Source organism: Salminus brasiliensis, chromosome 8, assembly GCF_030463535.1.
Source record: "Salminus brasiliensis chromosome 8, fSalBra1.hap2, whole genome shotgun sequence".
NCBI lineage: Eukaryota > Metazoa > Chordata > Actinopteri > Characiformes > Bryconidae > Salminus > Salminus brasiliensis.
In genome coordinates, this window is record NC_132885.1 from 20,515,411 (window position 1) to 20,535,248 (window position 19,838).

At 41.2% G+C, this 19,838-nt stretch overlaps 2 protein-coding genes across 6 annotated transcripts; both read left to right on the top strand.

Moving 5' to 3' along the window:
- Window positions 1-216: 216 nt before the first annotated feature.
- Window positions 217-3,594, top strand: mitd1 (MIT, microtubule interacting and transport, domain containing 1). Its single transcript, XM_072685173.1, has 7 exons — window positions 217-601; window positions 1,726-1,827; window positions 1,975-2,111; window positions 2,260-2,346; window positions 2,452-2,564; window positions 2,659-2,719; window positions 2,800-3,594. The coding sequence occupies exons 1-7, from the start codon at window positions 457-459 to the stop codon at window positions 2,893-2,895; spliced, it is 741 nt and encodes a 246-aa protein (XP_072541274.1). The 5' UTR covers window positions 217-456; the 3' UTR covers window positions 2,896-3,594.
- A 156-nt stretch (window positions 3,595-3,750) lies between these two features.
- Window positions 3,751-19,517, top strand: cracdla (cracd like a). Of its 5 annotated transcripts, XM_072686062.1 has the most exons (13): window positions 4,172-4,203; window positions 4,966-5,119; window positions 8,576-8,688; window positions 11,569-11,634; window positions 13,220-13,361; window positions 13,548-13,683; window positions 14,200-14,352; window positions 14,602-14,670; window positions 15,123-15,335; window positions 15,493-17,002; window positions 17,478-18,493; window positions 18,613-18,697; window positions 18,798-19,517. In XM_072686062.1, exons 4-13 carry the CDS (start codon window positions 11,586-11,588, stop codon window positions 18,986-18,988), a joined length of 3,564 nt encoding a protein of 1,187 aa, XP_072542163.1. In that variant the 5' UTR covers window positions 4,172-4,203; window positions 4,966-5,119; window positions 8,576-8,688; window positions 11,569-11,585; the 3' UTR covers window positions 18,989-19,517. The 5 variants fall into 5 exon arrangements, with proteins under 5 accessions (XP_072542166.1, XP_072542163.1, XP_072542165.1 ...); XM_072686065.1 differs by lacking the exons at window positions 4,172-4,203; window positions 4,966-5,119 and adding an exon at window positions 3,751-3,938; XM_072686064.1 differs by lacking the exon at window positions 4,172-4,203 and having other exon boundaries at window positions 4,787-5,119; window positions 8,573-8,688.
- The last annotated feature ends 321 nt before the right edge of the window (window positions 19,518-19,838 follow it).

The window sequence follows — 19,838 nt, forward strand, 5'->3', positions numbered from 1 at the left end:
GCGAGTACTATTGGTTCCTGTTATTGGTTCCTATTATTTGTAACCTTTGTAAATGTCATATATCGATCTCTCGGTTCTGTTCTATATTTACACATAAAATAGTGTTGATAACAGACCTCACAGTAATTTTATACGCAGTAATGTCACTGTTAAATTTGAGGTAGACGCATCTCTGTTTACTTCCCAGACGGACATTTTAGTGGAAACACCATATGAACGTTACTTAGCGTCGTTTTCAATACATAAGCTAAGGCGGGTACTCTTTACTCACTTTACTGAGCTAGTGCTGTTTCAAACGAGAGAAAGTGCACTGAACATGTGACCGGACTACAGAAACCTGATGGTTATTTGGATGTCAGCTATCTAATAGCAGGGTTATAAGGACCGTGACTACCGTGTGGCTCTAAAGCTGTTTTTCTGCCTGGCTGGTCTGTAAACACGTAAACACACACAGCCATGGCCCTGAACTGCCTCCCCGGTATGGAAACCTCAGCCATCTCTGTCCTCAGGAGAGCCGTGGAGCTTGATCAGAGTTCACGCTTTCAGGAATCTCTTGTGTGCTACCAGGAGGGCATCCAGTTACTGATGGATGTGCTGAAAGGTAACCGAACAGGATCTGTTCAGACAGTAGTAGGACATTCATCCGTTCTTCTGAAACTAAGGCCGATCACAAGGAGATCACGAATGGCTCTTTTAGGCTGCATCCAAAATACAGCCATCGCCCGGTCTTGTAGCCTTGCAGTGCCATGGTCTACAGATCATGGAGCGGCCAGGAAATTCATTCATTCAGCTTTTTTGGAAGCAGCCCAATGCTGGGGGCTTTGTACCCCTCTAGTCAATGTTTGGCATCAGGCATGGCTTTCTAAGCTTTTCGGTTGAAATTGTATAGCACTGTGCTGGAGTCAGACACTACACTTCATTTGTTTCATTTCCTTTCTAAATGTTTAATAAGGTATTAAATGACAGAGAAGTCTCAACATATAAATATAATAGCAAATGCTTCCATTTTTAGGAAAGTCTCTGCAATTTCAAGGTCCGAATTTAGATTTTTACACACCTCCAAAGTTCAGTCTCACAACCTGGCCATACTTTCTGCTTCTCACCATATGTAATGTAAAACATATTCAGTGATGTTGAGGTCTGGAATCTGGTGTGGTCAGTTCATTTTTCTGGGAACAGCAGCAGCTTTAGCAGTTTGATTTGTTAATGTTCTCACGGTGAAAGAACGGACAGAAACACTTGGTTAATGGTTAAAGCGCTGGGTTATTGATGGCAAGGTTGTGGGTTCAATACCCAGGTTCATTAAGCTTCCACTGTTGGGCCATTAAGCAAGGCCCTTCACCTTCTTTGCTCGCTGGGTGAAATGTATGTGTATGTGTGCAGTGTATGGATGGGTTAAAGGTGGAAGTTTAATTCCATGATTTTAATAATTTTATAAATCCTAGTTTTAAAACTTTAGTTTTTTATAACAAGCTTTAAGGCTGTTTTAACTAAAAAATAAGTGAAGGGTAGTCTCTGCCTTTGACACAGTACTGTATAAGCTGTGTGTGCAATTAAATGTCTATGTCAGCAATGCCTGCCTTAAAGTATCTGAATTCACTGATTAAAAGGGGTTCAAAGACACTGCAGATAAATCCACGATCTTGGTTGGAACAAATAACAATGACAGTTTGGTCCATACAGACATGAGATGCTTATTACTTGCAATGACTTGTCTTTCCCCAGCGGTGAAGGATGACTCCAAAAAAGTCCACTACAGAGAGAAGATTAAAGGTTACATGGATCGAGCTGAGCAGATAAAAATGCACCTGAACAAAGTGAAAGAAGGTAAATATGAACTGATGGGGGGGAGAAGCTGTTATTATAGGGCCTTGTGATATTTTGTTCTGTGCCCTCCATTGCACTTAAATGGACATGCTTGTGTGCTTACATTTCTTGCACTATTGACATTTTTATGTTATTCTCTTTGTTCAGAGGGAAAATACCATGAACAGATAAAAATTGCAGACAATGCCACTGGCTTCAGCTATGAGAACCTTTTCAAGCCATATATCAGAGAAGGGCTTACTGAGGTCTGGGTTGAGGATCCTTACATACGCCACGTGCACCAGGTAAGTTGCAGGACATGCACTATGACCCCTTAAAAAGAGGTGTGGCTGTCTTTGCATGTATTGGAAGAGACATGCGTTAAGAACTTATCCTCCTGGTGTCAGGAGCATTGCTAGTTTCCTAAAATGTTTTATTTATTTATTTTATCAGCTGTACAACTTCCTGCGTTTCTGTGAGATGCTGCTGAAAGCCAAATGTAATGTTAAGAAGATTCATCTCCTGACCTCCCAAGATGAAGTAAGTGTTTTGCTTGAGCACAGGATCAACATCTGACATAATAAAGAATGTGTTGCACACTACAGAAAGACTGTGCGAAAATTTTAATTCCCTTTTTGACTCTAGGATAGCGCCTCTCAGCAGGCCAGTGCCCTAGCAGAAATCCAGCAGTCCTTGCAGAGTCAGAATGTTTGTCTGGACATTGCGCATTCGTCCACTATTCACGACAGGGAGATAAGGTAATAATCACCATGTGAACAATAAATAATAATAGTTTATTTGATGAGAATATCAAGTGTCCCAAAGCTTACCAAAAAATGTGTGTTCACTCAGATTTGATAATGGTTGGATCATCAAGATTGGCAGGGGGCTCGATTATTTCAAGAAACCTAAGGTAGGTACTTTAAATGTACTAAATGTACTAAATGGACCTAAGTGATTAAAGTCTTAACCCTACACATTGTTCATCCACAGGGCCGCTTCTCTATTGGCTACTGTGATTATGATTTGAGAGAGTGCCACGAGACTACAGTGGATATTTTTCACACTAAGCACACCAAGACGATGTGACCAGAAAGAGCACCTTCATTCCTAACAGCATCATGCATATGTTTTAAGAAGTCATTCACCCACACACTGCGATTCTTCCTATTTTGAGCTCCTGAAACCTTTCAGAGTATGACTGTTGATCTAAGATCAGATTCCTCTCCTATTTACACTAAATACTGATGAAAACAGATCCTGCATCAGCACTCCTTCTCTGAGAAGCTTCTTGAATTTTAGCCCTGAACTCTTTTTAACTCTGGGAATTACGGTTTACACACATAAGGACTGTTTCCACAGAGCACCTCAAAAATATAAAGTGCCTAATGTTTTGAAGTGCTTGTTACTCAGTGTAATACCAGATGTTGTGATTTTATTTGTTTGTATTTATTTTTTAATCCTTAAGAATTGTTTGGAATATTTATAAGCAGTATGTATTAGTCCACCGGCTCCCAAAGTCGGCTCTGAGGCTCGCAACTTCTGCACGTTTTTGTGCATTTTCTCATCTAGCCTGATTCAGATAGCTAACTGAAAACCTTAAAAAGCTCTTAAGAGTGGGGAACAAGCCAGATCGTGCCACACCGCAGAGGGATCGTTGATTTATGTGTTTATTTTTCTCCTAATGCCTTTAAAGCTTGTGTTACTGGAAACATTTGCACTGAATGGACTTTAAAAGGATGGATTATGTATAATTTTGATACTTAATAAAACACAAATGTAATAAAACAGCCTGTTGTTATTTATATGTAGCTAGCTAGGCTACTGAACCTTGCCTTTCACGTGTTGAAAGTGGCGTTTTTCATGCGTCTCCACTGCGCCATCTGCCGGACGCTGCTGCGAAGGTGCCTCGGCTGTTCCTGCCTGAGCCCCTTAAGGGGAGGAGGTGGTAGAAACGTCAGCACACCGTGTGGGGAGGAAAGCAGCGGTTTGCTCTTACTGGCCGCCTCTCAGCACCTGGCAAAGCTCGCGGTGCCAAAGATAAAGTAGTGCCAAGGCGCGGAGAGGGCGACTTTGAACCAGTGACGTAGAAGCACTGGCCTGAGGTCCGAGTGCGTTCGGAGTCGTTATAGGTGAGTAGCATTAACGGGCTTCAGCCACGGCTTCAGACTGCGTGTTTAGTATTTCTGATGGGTTCTGATGAGGCTCTTCTTCTTAAAATGTACCGTCGTTTGCAAAAGCTGCAGGTTAGTTTAATTACTTAAAAAATCTCAGTGTTTAATTTGGACGTTAGGAGTAATTGTAACTTTTTGGGCTGAACCAACCAGCAGATGTAGCTAGTTGCAGTCAGAAGGCTGGAGCCAAAAGTCACCAACTAACAGCGACGGTATGAAATAGGTGAGCCTACTTTCTGTGCTATTTTCCTTTAAATAAAATTAGAGCAGCCTCGGTTTGAAAGGAGTCCAAGGTGTAGTGAAAGGCGCTGCCGCTTCTCCTGTTCTCCCTCTGCTAGAAAACGCTCGTTTCAGAGAAATAACCGCCTGTTTGCTCTGCGGGAGAGGATTACATCTATCTATAATCGCCCTTAATCTCGATATGCGCTTCTCCAGAGAAAACACATGAAAATGGAGCGTCTCTCCAAATGACTCCTCTTCCAGCCAAGAGACAGACACTGTAAAGATTGTTGACTGCTAAAACCTAATGACACGAGTCCTATAATTCCAAGACATGAGTCCTATAATTACCCTTTTAATGGTCGTTATTAACCAAGATGAAGAGCTGTGTGAGTTCAAATGTAGCCCATAACAGATGTCCTTCTCTAACACAATCCAGATTGGGATAGAAATGCTAGTGATTAATATTTACTTCCAAATTCAGACCAGCAGCCAGTCTGATCACACTAACTATGTGTCAGCAGAGTAGCCTACTTAAGATCAAGTGTGTGTGTGTGTGTGTGTGTGTGTGTTAATAATGAGGAGGATGGCTCCTTATGAACTGAGCAGATTAGAATAGATCATTGCTGGTGGGGAGCTGTCATTAGTCTCCAGCATCAGGGTGAGATGTAGTAAAATGGCAGATTGGATTAGACTTGAAGCCCAGACACATAATGTAGGGTAGCTGAAAGTCACCCAGATGTCGTGTTGACTTTTTGTCCAGTAGGAGGAGGAAAGGAGGGGGATTTGCGGACAACTCCTGATCCTGGCACAGATTTGTGCTGTGTATCTGGGGCAAAGCTGCTCTGTGCTTTGTGCCGTGCTGGATATGAAATGTTCCATCCGGGGCCAGATAATAGGAGACGGAGATGAAGGAATGAGTAAGTGAATGGTGTTTTATTTGTGAGAGGGTTCATGCAGAGCTAATGGATGAACTGTTGGTCTGTCTATTTTACTTCGTCCAGAATGCAGTGCAGTTGTATATCTTTCATTTTTCAACATCTCTCTGTGCCTCTGAATTAGGCTGGTGCTTTCTTTATGGTGTTTTCTGCTGTGCTTATTACCGATCCTGTCCTTTATTCTGATTGGCTGCTCTGTATGGTGCTTCATTTAAAACGCAGACCCGGCTGGAACATTGCTTATAACCTCAGTGTGAGTGGGTGGAGCTAAACCTCCCTGCCGTCTAAAGGACATTCAGTCTTTTTGGGGGAACTAGTGAAACTAGTGGTACCGTACCTAAAGACTGTGCAGAATTTTTCATATCAAGCAATAACAATAAAAAACAAACAGTGCACAATTTTCTTTACTTCCACAAACAGTGAAGGACAGCAAAATGGTGGCTTCAGTGGCTTCAGTCTACCTGCAAGTATTATGGTAAAGGTATTTTCTGCAGTGTCCTTCATTATCCATAAATTACTGTAAAAAAAAAACAAAACTAGGGGTCCTGGCTGGTCAATATGTGTACATCTGTGGCAAACACTTATCATAGGTAAATGAATGATGTTAAAGTCAGTGATCAGGTTGACAGATGTAAACGCTTGATGCTGCATTGACAGGACAGAACAAAGAACACAGGGTGTGTCCTAATTGCATACTAATTACAAACACGTCAAATAAGTCAAGACAACTAGTTTTAGTATCGATTGAAGTTTCAAAGTTAAGTGTACTCAAATATCAAAGATCCATACTCCATACTGTAATAATGGACACTATTATACCCCATAATGCAATGCAAAACGAGAGGGAGGAGCTTCTCACATCTGGAACAGTTATTAGAAAAAATGGTTAATGATGCAAGTGCGGCTGGATAACTTGCAATGATTTATGTCTGTTGCCATAGCAATGCTTCATCACTTGCTGTTAGTAGAAGCAGGTTAGTATGTGAATATTTTGTGTACTGACCTGCCAAACCTGCATTAAGATTAGCATATAGTATACACCATTTAGTATTAGTGTGTAGTGCGGAATTGGGAAGCAACCATAGTGAAAGTCCAAGGAAATCCTAATTCAGTGTAAGCCTGTAACAAAAGGGTTAGCTGACAGCTGGCTCACTGTTTTAATAAAACAAAACCAAGTACCAAGCCATCCAGATTTAAAGTCTTTCTAAATGCTGCAAAAATAATGCTGCAGTGATAATAAAGCTATTGGGAATCACATTGCCGTGGATTATGTAAAATGTAAAATGAATTTGATGGGGCCACTTCATCCACTTTGATAGAGACTCACAGGACACTCATCAAGCCCTGAGCACTGATTGTTTGTCAGATATGACATGACATATTTATTTGCCTGACTTGCCGTAGGCTGTGGGCTCACAACGTGGTAGTTATAAAGTGGTAGTATTCAAATGTTCTGCTATTAAATTGTCAAAGATGTAAGAAATTTGTTTTTAACACCAGTCCAATTAAAGGATAAAGGATAAAAGGATAAAGGATAAAGGTGCACGTAGAGGAGCAGCTTCCATCCTGTGGTGGGGCATCATGGAATGGCAAAGTACCCAGATGTGTTGCTCTCATCTCACCATTTAATGCCTTTAAAAGCTGACCGTCAAATGGCACATATATGTTGCCAGATGCCAGAGACATGCTTTTATAATGGTTTTGCATTAAGAATTTACCAGATTTACCACCTTTTTGACAGTCATTTACAGAACATACCAGTCTTGGTTGAATTATGGATAATAAAATGGCTACATTTATGTAATACACGTTGTGACACTGGTTACTTTCACCATTGTAAAGAAATCTAAATCAGAACGTTTCTGTAAAATGCACCTTTTCACATCAAACCAGTTTCCCAACCATGGATCCAGTTTCCCAAAATCATTGTAGGGTTCAGATCCTCTTAACTGGTGGAGTGTCCAGTGTGACGCTCACTGTACTGCAAGGTGCTTTTGGAACACCCAGACCTGAAATAATCTCTATAACTGAATTACCTAGCAGTTTCTGAAAAATCTCTACCTAACTCAGGAATAGGTGGAAGTAGTTAAAGCAGCTTTATGTGAGAATTGGTATTTTTGACTCCTGAGCCATCCCTAATGGGCAGGCTTCTCATGCGCTTTTTACAAACTGAGATAACTGAAATACAGAACCGTTATTTAAAAGTGAAAGAAGCATATGGACTGACGATGTAGAGTAATATTACAGAAAGTTTACACAAATATGACACGGGTTATCCAGCATCACGCAGTCCTCACAAGCGCTGTTCTGCCCACTTCTTATGAGTTACATAGTGCAGTTAGCAGCACGTTGAGCCCGGAGTAGCAATGATAGAGCATCTATTCTCCTTTTTAAAAGTCAGTGGAGCATCACAATCATTTTGAAGCTGATATTTTGAGGTAAATATGCTACACACTGTTGCTTTAAGTAGTCTGTCATTAATGTCTATTTTTTTATTTCAGTGTTGTTGTCCTTTCCCTGCAAATTGTAGGTTACACATCTGTAGTAAAGTAGAAGTTGGAGAATTCTTCGGGATATGAGATTGTTCATGTAGGATAACCTAGCTCACACACTAGGAGGGGAAACTCTGTTCTCACGCTAACATAATACTGCTTGTAATGTCACTGCTAGTTGGAAATTACAGGAAGTCACAAAGCAAGTTTAGATATTGACCCAGTGAGCTAAGGCGCTTTACATAAATGTGGAACCTTTATCAAAACTGAGCGATAGCTGACAGACATTTTGCATACAAAAACAGAAAATGCCCTGATGACTGACAGTAAAACTACATAACACTTTCCCCCATTCCGTCACCTTCATTTTCATTAGGCTTCCATCAGGAGTTACATTCATTTAGGCAAAATCCAAGTAATCACAAACACAAGACCAATGAAGCAGAACTGGGGCGAAGCTAAACGTAGCCAAAAGATTATAACATTAAGTAAGTCTTTGTGTTCCTGCTGATTGACACTTTCCACTTTCCAAGTGCCAGTGCTAATTTCCCTCGCCTGCTCCACAGACACTAACGTTGCTTTCTGAATGTGTTCCTGTGTGTCCTAGTCTAAGAAGCTGAGTGCTGTGTGTGGGGTCTTTGGCATGAATGATGCAGTGGCTGATGCCGATGCCGTGGCCCAGCCAGCACACTTCAGCCTCTGTGTTCATTCCTGTGCTCCAAATCAGTTTAGTGTTTCGTAAGAAGCTTAGGCATGCTGGCCAGTGTGTGTCAATATTGTAATCGAGTGGGCGAGTGTGTGAGTGTGTATGTATGGCACCCAGGACGCAACTGTCAAAACATTGACAACAGTGCTGAAATTCTACTTTTTGACTTTTACCCAGTTGCCTGGCATGCTTAATTTCCTCACTTTTCTCCCGTCCTCCACTCACTCCATGTCTCAGCAGTGTTCTACAATAAAGACGATGCTTCAGTGACGAAACGGGTTTGAAAGGGAAAAATCAACCAACCAAGTGAAAGAGGCAGAGTGAGGAGAGAGAGACCGACTTCCTTGGGCAAGGTAAGTAAATGGTGGTTCTCAGTCCTGGAGTATGGTTTGGCATTTCCCCTTCTATGTCCCGCTCTCTTTACAACATTTGAGTGAGCAACACTTTATACGATTATAATATGTTTTTCTATAGCATGTTTGCGTTAGCCTCGTCCTCTCAGTTCTGAAAGCGCTCTTCAGTGCTGCTTTAAAACTGAAAAGGGCACATGGTACTTCCGCTGGCAAGACAGATCATTTCAGCAATTGTTTTGTATAGTTTCAGATATTATGTCATGCTTTTATGTTCCACTGTAAAATACACTATATGGAAAAAAAAGTATTGGGACACATTGTGACTCATAGAATTCCAGTCTTTCCAGAAGTCCAGAATTCCAAAGTCCCATTGCCACAGGTGTGTAAAATCAAGTCAGTTGGTGATTTTTTTCCCCCTCCTAGATATTTCACCATCAACTGTGAGTGCTGAGGTCGCCGCATAGTGCATAAAAGTCACCAATGCTCTGCTGATTCAATAACTGCAGAGCTCCAAACCTGCTGTTAGAGCTGCAAAGGAGGACCAACTCCATATTAATACTTTTGGATTATTTAAGTCAAGACAAGTCAAGAGGCTTTTATTGTCATTCCTCCAGGACTATGGTACAACATGGAAAAGAACCAATACAGAACAGATACATAAAGTGCAAACATAAATGTTAAAAAATATGGAATCAGAACAATACAGTAAATATGGTTTAGAATGGGATATCATAAAAGCTCCTGTAGATGTCCCAATACTTGTGCATATTGTGTCGTTCTACACTGAGGACTATAAACAGTTCTGTAACCCTTCGAGAGCACTCCTCACTGCTGCGGGATGCGCATGATGTCCAGTAATGGCGCCTAGAGGACTGTAGAATGCGCTCTGAGTCAGCTAAGAATTGGAACCAGATCATGCTGAAAAGAGTCGATACTCGATCCAAATACAACATGCCTAGATCCGACCCGATTCTTCTCTATGATGGAAAAATATTGTATATGGTTTGTTACATAACAAGGCAAGGAACCCTTTTTCAGTGCTTTATGGAACCTGTTTTGACTTTTACACAAACTGATTCTTACATGTTGAAGTTCACTGGTCTGAGTTTAGTGTGAAGTTACATGTGTGCTCTCAGAGTGAGTGCAATTTCTTGGTGTCATTTCATCTTGAACCGTGTGCACTGCTGAACATGAAAATCTTCATTAAGGCTACAGATCTACAGAGCCACATCAGAATATTATGACCATCTACCTAACAGTGGGAATGACCTTGTGGGACTTTGTGGCATGGACTGCATTAGGTGATAGAAGGTGTTTATCATAGAGGTGATGCGTTGATTGCTCCATACCACTTACCTGAATGATCATTCCTTTTTGGCATCAATGGGCCATGGGGCACCACTGTTATGCGATTGGGAGACACTCAATGTGCAAGAAGTCTAATCTCAGTACACCTTTACTCTGGCAGCTCTAGAACAGCCGAGATGCTAACGCCCTTGACCAGTTTTCTTGTAAAAATAAAGGTGCTTCAAAGAACCATGTTCGGACCTTTAAATTGATAAAGACACTTTATATCAATTGATGGTCCTTTAAAATTTCTAAACCTCTCTATTACAAACAGGATTCTTTGTGGAACCAAAAATTGGTTCTTCCATGGCATTGCTTAAAGAACCATTTGAAGCACCTTTATTTTCAACAGTGCAGAGGCTGGTAAATGTGGTAAATTGATTTATTGTTTAATGCAGTAGATTCATAAGTTTAATTTGATGGTCCTCCACTCCTTTGTTCAGGTTTGTCTTTTGTGACATGCCTGTATGTCTGTACATGCCATATTCAATGCATACATTTTTAAAGAACCTCTTTGTCCACAATGAAATTAAAGTCCAGTCAAAGATTTTTTGGATAGTAAAGCGGCAGTTCCACTTGGCCCGTTTAGATTTGCATGCTACTGTCCGTGGGGTAAAAGGCCCATGTCAGCAATCTGCTGGTCTGATCCTCACATCAGATTTTCCTCACAGCACCTTGTATCCCCACAGCACATTTTGCATAGGCACACACATACACACACACACACACAAGCAAATGTTCATGTACACAAACATAAGGTCACATTGCACAAGAGTCCCCTTCAAATGTAGCTCTTGGAGGGCTGACCCATTTCTGTGAAGTAATAGAGCTGGTGTATGCCATATTACACTGGTAGAAATATGAAACATAGTTCAGAAGAGGGACCAATTTTACATTCTTACGGCAGAGCTTAGACAGGTTAACCACACTGTAACCACATGCACTCTTTGCATGTGAAAACAGAGCAGTTCAGGCCTGTTGGACTTTGCATGCTGTTCTCTACCACCACACTCTGCTGTTGTCAAGGTGTGGTTGGTGATAAGAAAGTCCAGCTGTCAGTGGGCAGGTCTTTGATGGACGAAGATAGAGACGACAAATTCATAGGATTTTGTATTAGCGAGTTTCTGTATGCATTGATCACATGTTCACACATGTATCATATGTGATAAAGTATTAATGTTAATACAAAATGATAGATGTTTAGAGCGCTTTACGCCTCTAAACTGAGAAATCTTTGAAAGCGTTCAGAATGCTTGGTAAAAATAATAGAAAAAGTAAGCAGCACAGTCTTAACATTCTGGCCTAGATAGAAGATGGAAATAACACTGAGAAAGAACCTTTGAGCTCTGTTTGCTCATGGGAAAGTTTGGCTATGTCTTATCAGACAGCCTGAGAGCCATAAGCCTTTAACAGCACAGACTTGTCGACTTCTGTGTCTGTGGTTTTCTTATTCTCTTGGTCTTCATCCCCTGTCTGTGTCTCACATCTTTCCGTACTCTGTTCTCTAATTTTGTCCTTTTTTAATTTTGTCAGCTGTGAAGAAAAGTGCTATGGAGGCCACAGGGGACCAGGAGGGAGGGAACAGTGAAGACTTAACAGGTCAGAACGTCCCTGGAATGTTTCCTGATCTGCTCAGTATTATGTCTAATAAAATCCATTTAGTAAGTAATGAATGTATCTTCATTTTTATTTTGGATCATTAAATTGCATCAGTTTGCCATCAAAACACAACAGTGATATTTACACTGATATTTCATTTGAAATGTCTGTGCTAGCTGAAAATGTTATAGTGCAACTGATATTAGAACAAGAAAAGCACTGGTAAATGTCAGTACTGGTAGACTGAGGTCAGTGTCTGTAACTGTATATCCGTAGTTCTAAAAACATAATCAGAGTAAAAAGAAATACAAGAGTATGTATAATTATAAAGTTGCATTAATGACACAGTCTTTTTTTTTTACTTAGAAGTAGTAAACATAGACTTTAAGCTTATCAAAGAAAGCACAATGGCATTTTCTAATTCACAGGTCCCCAGGAAAGAAAAATTCAAAAGGATTGTCTAGTTTCTCCTCGACAACAATGAAATCAGATGTAAATACAACAGACTTGACTTTAGCATGGGTCTCCTATTGCTCAAATGTGTCTCCTCTTGAGTCTTAGTACAGATCTCAGTAAAGTCTCTCCTTGTTTACTAAATACAGGAGTCTCAATATGAACCATTTCATTCAATCTTTTTAGTTTTGATTTTTATTCAACTTAATAGCTGTACATCTAACAACTATATCAATACCTGTTTACTGGAAAAAACAAGAATGCTTGGAACAGTTAAAATTTAAAGTCCTCCTTTTACCTCTCTGTACCAAGCATTATTGTTTTGGCCAAAGGATGGCCAGCAACAAGATGGAAGGATATAAACAGGGGAATCATGAATGAGCAGAAAAGACAGCAAAGATCAACATAGATATACATAGAACATAGAATTTTCCTGTGGGTTACTTTTTCTTTCATAGCACAAAAAAATGTAAATCATCAGTGTGACGTAGTTGGATTTTTTCCCACTTTTCCTTTCAGAAGGCCTTTTGTTCTGAGATAATCTTGGGTCACCATGGATGCACAGCCTGTATAAGGTCTATCCCCACATTTTTTAATGATGGCTAGGTCAGGGGACTGTGAGGGCCATTTCAAAAGCTCCTCTGTCTCTTCATGTAACATGATGGATTATAAAGTATCTTGTTGCATAAGCCAGTCTTTTTTCAGCTTCAGCCTTTAAAAGGTTGGTTTGACATTAGCATCTAGGTTTTGCTGCTATTTTGTGGAATCCATTCTTCCTTCCACATGTGCAATACTGCCAATATTACTGGCAGCAACACAACTCCTCCCATGCTTCATATTTGTGCTTTTCATGAAATGCTGTTACTTTTTCTTCTCCAAACTTTGGAGTCTAATGGGAGTTTTGATTTACCTTTCTTACCAGCATACAAGCAGTTTTCTCAGACAGACTGTACTGGTGATATAGCCCACAGTTCAAACACTGGGCATATTTATAGATATATAGAGTTATTTGTCATTTAAAAACATAACTGTAATCTTACATAATCTGTATCTTTTCATAATACATTTGATCACTATGTATATGTAAGGCGTTTCTGGTCTTTTGGTGTAACTAAACTGTCTGGATCTTCAGGAAAGAAAAAGCCTAAGCTGCAGATTCTGAAGTCGAGGCTGTTTGGGAAGATGAAGAGGAAAGGAAATGAAGGAGTGATGAAGCAGAGTCAGTCAGCCAGTGATATCATGGAAGGCATTTGGAACCTAGAAGATGACTTTCAGTAAGTAACGCTGTTTCTCTGTTCCCACTATGTTCATGTTTCACATCATTTTTTTGTTATTTTGTGTTTTAAAAGTTTTTAATGAAAGAAAAATGTAAAGAAATGTTATTGGTATAAAATGTGGTCTATTAGAATTTAGTTTTGACTATGTATCATTTTTGACCCATTATAATTTCTTCCCCTCAGCTGTTCCCAAAGCATGCTGGGATCCAGGGCGTTATCACATGACAGTATTTTTCTGGCAGATGAGTGTCAGTCTGACCCTGAGCCACCAAGGGTTCTTTCTCAGGAGAACATTCATGGAAAAATCAGAGCATTGCAGGTCAGTGCCGTCATACACTCTGACCTTGGTTTCTCTCGTTAAGTCTACAGTGACATACAATGCTCGCAGAATTTCAGTTACTGAAATAGTAACGGATTAGTTAAGTGAATAGAAGATAAACTAATCTCCAAAAGGTATAAAGTTAAATGTGTTAGTCAAAATAAGTGTAATAAATTTGTTTTGTATGTGCGAAAAAGGAAAGCGGCACCATTCAAAAGTTTGGGCACCCATGGGTTTTGCACTCTCATAACATTTACCAAGCTTTTTTGGGTAGTAGCTTGTTTACAAACATCAATAGGAAAAAAAGGGTGATGCAAATTTCAGAACTTTATAAAGACTCTGACCCAATAATCAGTAACCATGGACAATTTACAGTGGCAGATATTTTCCCCGGGGGTGCCCAAACTTTTGCATGCCAATGTCAATCATAGCTTTGAAAACCTAAGGACTAATTCTAATAAAAATACTAAAATAAAAACAAGATATTAAAATATTAACAACATTATGTTTGATTAGATGAAGCTGCAGCAGCAGAACATGCATCTAGGTCCACCCCCTCTGGTGCTGCACATTAAACGCACTGAAGATCCTGGAGGAAGCTCGGAAGATGATGGACTTCCTCACAGCCCTCCTGAAATTTTGGGTTTACCCAAGAACATGCCATACAAGGTGACTTACGGAGCTTTTATAATTGCCTACACAGAATGCACTCCTTTTAAGACCATTAAATAGAGCCCCATAATTTTCCCTGATCACCTGTCATATCATGTCAAGTCTTAGTGTAGTGTAGTGGCATCTGGGTACTGTACTGTGTGTTCCTCTGTGTCTTCATCACTTGCATCTTCACAAATGTGTTACTATATGTTACTGTCATCCCATAGTTTATGTGACTGAATCCTCCTCCCATTACCCTTGTAGTTTCTCATTCCTCTCAGGAACCACAGCTCATTGAGTTTAGGTGAAACAGGAAGTGAAGAAGAAGAGCAGGTACCAGCAAATTTTTCTCTTTTGTCTCATTTCTCTTATTCTTCTGACAGCATTGTATATCTTCTGGTCCTACACACTTAATGGGTGCAGGCAGTGCAGGTACACTCAAGTCTGAGCAAATTTACTTCTCATATCGCAGTCACAATCTATGGTATCACTGTTCCTTGAGCTTTATAGTAATGAGTACAGTCCAGCTTTTGTAAGCAAGGAGGTTAGGTCTGGAACTGTGGAAACATAAATATTCTTATCTAACAGTACGAACACTTATTTATCTTCATTCTTCAATCAGTTTAGACAAATGAACCCACCTCCACCTCATTAAGTATCTGATTAGAAGGGGGCCCACACACAAACATTGTGTCTCTGCTCCTACTGTACATTGTCTCACAAAGCTCTAGTCAGGAATCTTAACCATCCAAATCTTTTGTATATGTTTTATTTTTGTAATCCAGTCCCCTATGCAGCCTTCATCCCAGCCGGTTTCACCTCAGCCCGTCAGCCCCACTCCAGCTCTTGTATCTCCCTCTGTGCCTGCCCCTGGGTTGGACTTTAACACCCTGCCCCAGTTTGTCCCCTGCCTGGACAATTCCGCTGCTCGGCACCGAATGTCCATTAAACCACGGAATCAGCGAGCCAGTACTAAGAACAGAAGACTGCCCACCTCAGTAAGTCTGTTAATGTTCCTAATGACTGTATGTAGAAACAAGCCATTAATTTAGTTCACTGGTTCAAATATTTCATTTGTTGAGATTATAACCTGCATAGTGTTCTTTTAAAATGCAATGGTTTAATAAGCTCCCTTATAATCTTCTCACTGAACAGGTTGGATGCAGACCTCGCTCAGAGAGTATGAACAACTTGGAACGGCCTCTTACAGAGAGTGAGGAAGAGGAAGGGGCTGCTGTTACCAAGGAAATGACCCGTGTCCGTTCCTACTCCTCACAGATTATTAGGCCAGGGGAGGTGCTCAGTACTCTTCCAATCAAAAGCCCTCTTTCTGTTTCACCCCTAAAGTCTCTGGTGGGTGCTGGAGATGGCAATGCCACCCGTGCTAAAAATCAGCCTGAAGCAAGTAGCTCAGGCACTAACACTTTGTTCCAGCACCATGTCCTGAAGCAGCAGACACCAGCCAGGGAAGCAGTATCCAGCCAGAAGCCTGAGGCTGCCACTGCAGCTCTAGTACCGAAGCAGGCTCCTTACTCAGCTGTGCCAGTCCCTAAGACATGGAGTGGAGAGCTGAGAGAGACACCATATAGCTCTACACTAAAGAGTGCCCAAGACAGTACTGTGTCAACTGTAACCTCTTCAAACTCAACAGCACGTGTCAGTTCTGTGGGTTTTGAGCAGAATCAGCCTCAGGTTGAAAAAAGATCTAATACCATACCATATCATGACAAGAGAGACACATTAATCAAGGATATAATGAATGAAGATCATGCTAGAGGCCTCTTCCCACAGGCGTCAGCTGGTGGAGTGGCTCTAAGACCACTATCACTGCGAAGAAATACATCTCCCTTAGATGACAAGGTAGTGGCCAGGAATCTACAACAGATCTCCTCAGCACCTCTGCCGGAACAGGGGGACCAACTACAGAAGAGGTCTGCAGATCATCAAAAGCCTGTGTCTGGATCTTTCCGTTTTTCTGTCTCCTCTGACAAAAGTCACGAGAGGCACAGAACTGGAAGTTTTACTGGAGTGATGGCTCCAACAGGGGCAAAGAGAGAGCCAGCTCAAGAGCAGCTTGAGAGTGTACAGGCAAGACCCATAAGGAAAGACCCGTTGTCCTTCACAGAATACCAGGCCAATGAAACGAGAGCTGCTGGCACTCTGGCAGTAACCAGGCCAAGAGATCCAACGGCAAGCATTTCTGCTGGCCGAGAACGAGGAGACAGTCAAGCAAGCGAATCACAGGAGACAGGGGTAGAGGCTACAGAGGAGGAGGTTCAGGAGGGAATCGAGGAGGCCGACGAGGCAAGTGAAGACCTGAAAGGAAATGACGCTAACGAGGAGGAGAAAGAGGAAGAAGAAAGGAATGCATTTGGCGTGAAGTTGCGCACCACAAATCTTTCTCTAAAGTTCCGTACAGACAAGGCCCAGTCAGAGCTCAGAGTGAAGCAGCACAGTGCTGGGGTCAGCTCGCTGAACCCACCTAGGCTGATGGAGTCTACAACCCCAGCAGCCGAAGGCCAGAAGGGCAGCAGTGTGGGCCCTATAAAAGGAAATATGGCTGGCACAGTGTCCAAAAAGTCTCCAGTCCACAACACTGAGGCCCTCATCTCTGCCCAGGTCTCCAGCAGAGACAAGGAGAGTACAGCTCCTATTAGACTGGATGGTGAGTTCCTCTTTCTCTTTTTTAAGGTATCAGTTCTTTTCATTCCTCTATTTTAGACTTCAGGGACTAAGTAAATATTATTTGAAGCGACCATTCCAGGCTAGAGATGTCTTTTACCAGGACTTCTGTGCAGTTTTTTTTTTGGTTTGAGTCCCAGTATTTGTAAAGCCAGTGGTTCCATCAGAGCTGTGTCATTCAGCTCACTTATTAACTTTGCTTGACTCACTGTTTACAATCACACTATTGGATCTTACTCAAACAAAACAAACTGCAGATAGTCAAGAGTTTATTTCAGCTGAACTTCTATGCTTTTACTGTGTTAGGGAAGACCCTCTTCCCTAACACAATATAGTGTTTATTAGTCTTTTATCCATTCAGCATTGCTGTTGGAATCAGGAAGGGTCTGTTTCCCTTAGCTTACAGCATTTCCAATTTTCCCTGTATTTACTGTGTGTCTAACTCATATTACTTACAGATGTTGGGGCCCCAGCTCAGCACTCATCTCAACATGTTAAAAGCACTAAGTTTGTGCATTCTCTTCCTAAAGAGAGCACACCTGTGTCCTCAGCCTCGGAAGAAAGCGCACCAGTGTCCTTGAGCACTAAAGGCTTTACACCAGTCTGCTCAGTTGAGAATACCCCTATACCAACGGCTGCAAAACAGCCACAGGAGAGTTCCTCCGAGCTGTCTTGGATGAGTATGGCCAGAGAAAAGACCAGGAGCCTGCAGCAGCTGTTTACGAGCAGATTGCCTGACTTTTCTAGCCTGCAGACAACCACACGATCAATGAACATGACTGCTGCTCCACCACAAACTCAGACATCAACTTCACAACCCTCTGTTGGGCCATTAAAGACTATTTCTACTCAACCATCTGACATGCCGGCATCGCCGAGGGCAACATTTACAGCTCAACCCTCGGGCATGCAATCTTCCGTTAGATCATCTGAACCAACTGCAGGTCAATCAGGAGCAGCAGATTTCTCCTTAAAGAGATCCACCAGTCAGACACAAACAGAGCTTAGTGTGAGAGCAGGACAACTGCCTGCATCTAGACAATCAGCAATCACTCATTCTCTTCCAAATTCAGCACAGGGAACAGCAACATACATATCTGCCCCCCAGTTTAACCCTCAAACAGTGCATACTGCTAAACAGCAGTTATCCCAGCCTCTAAGCCAGGCACAGTCTCAAGCATCACAAGGTACCACACAGTCTAACCTGCGCTCAACTCAACTCTCTTGCCTTCAACTGTCATCAAGCCCAAAATTAACATCTCATCAGGCCTCTCAAGAATCAGTCTCCGTACTCTTACAGTCCAGGGCTCAGATGGTTGGGGATGTAGTGCCCACACCTTTGGTCAAAGTGAATCGGACACCAGTGCTCCAAGGGAAAGGACCAGTAGAAGGCAGAACACAGTGGGCAGGAGGGCTGGGGAGCAAAGCTTTACTTGCCGAGCGATGGGAGAACCGAGCACCTGATACAACTAAGGTGACGCTATTGACTTGCTGTCTTTGTTCATAAGTGCAAGTAATCACTGTCATATCAACTCCATTTAAAACCGTTCATGTAGTTCATGACCTGAATATCCTTTTTAATATGATCAATAGGTAGAAGACCAGAAATCTACAACAGAGTCCCGACCTGCTCCTCTCGCTGCATTCAGAGCCATGTCTAGTCCAAGCAACATCACAGGTACACATACAAAGCATCAATGTACATCTTTAATGCATGTTTGAAGATCTGTCAATATATTTATGTCAGGAAGTCTATCTTGACATTGCAATTTATCCAGAATCAGCAGCTTCTTCTGCTTCCATGAGGCTGGACAGAGAGGACAAATGGCCGAAAAAAACAGTCCCACCGTCATCATCACCTTCATCCTCATCATCACCTCCCCAGTCCATCGGTGATAGTGAACAACCTTCCTGGATGGAGCTGGCAAAGAGAAAATCTCTAGCATGGAGTGACAAGACGATGGACTGAAGAGTCAGTGACATATAGGAGAACACACTACATAATTAAGTTTCAGGAAGCGCTGGAAGGCATTCTGAGCTGGCTGGCAATCAAAAGATGCGTGTTTGTGTGGGTGGGCCGGTGAGAGCGAAAGAGAGAAAGAAAGAAACAGAGTGAGATGGAGGGTGAAAGAGTCAATGCAAGTATAGGTATATATAAAAAGGGCCTTACATCCCTCCCTGTAACACACAAACAGTCCTTTCCTTCTATATTATAGGTTATGTTCTCAGGTTTACCACATTTGATTCAGTAGAAATGTAATTCAAATATCAAGAGTTTATATCTATTTATAATAAATTGAGATTTATTTAAGCAACGTTGTGGATCACAGATCATATGAAGCTATGCATTATAGAAGAGGGGAGATGATTAACTGATGATGATTGTATATTAAATCAAATGAAATATAAAAACCAAATCAGACCATTATGCAAATGCTTTGTAATACAGCATCTTAAAATCTGTTGTATAATAAAGTTCACATATCTTAAATTATGAACAGTTGTAAACGACTAAGTGTGTGTGTGTTTTATGGATATATGAGCATCTACTCAAACTTCAGCACATTCTCACTTTATCCTTGCTCCTGACTATAAAGTGATGACTGCTGCTACACTGGCAGTCAAAAATAATTGTTCAAATCTTCTTTTTCTTCTTCTTCTTCTTATTATTATTATTATTACGTTAGTCTATGGTACACACCAAACACAATAATGAAAGTAATAAAAAGATAATAATAAAATAATAAACAAAACAAGTTTTCTTCTCCACACATTTACACAGCTATTTTTTATTAATTGCAGAGAACAGAACATGATAG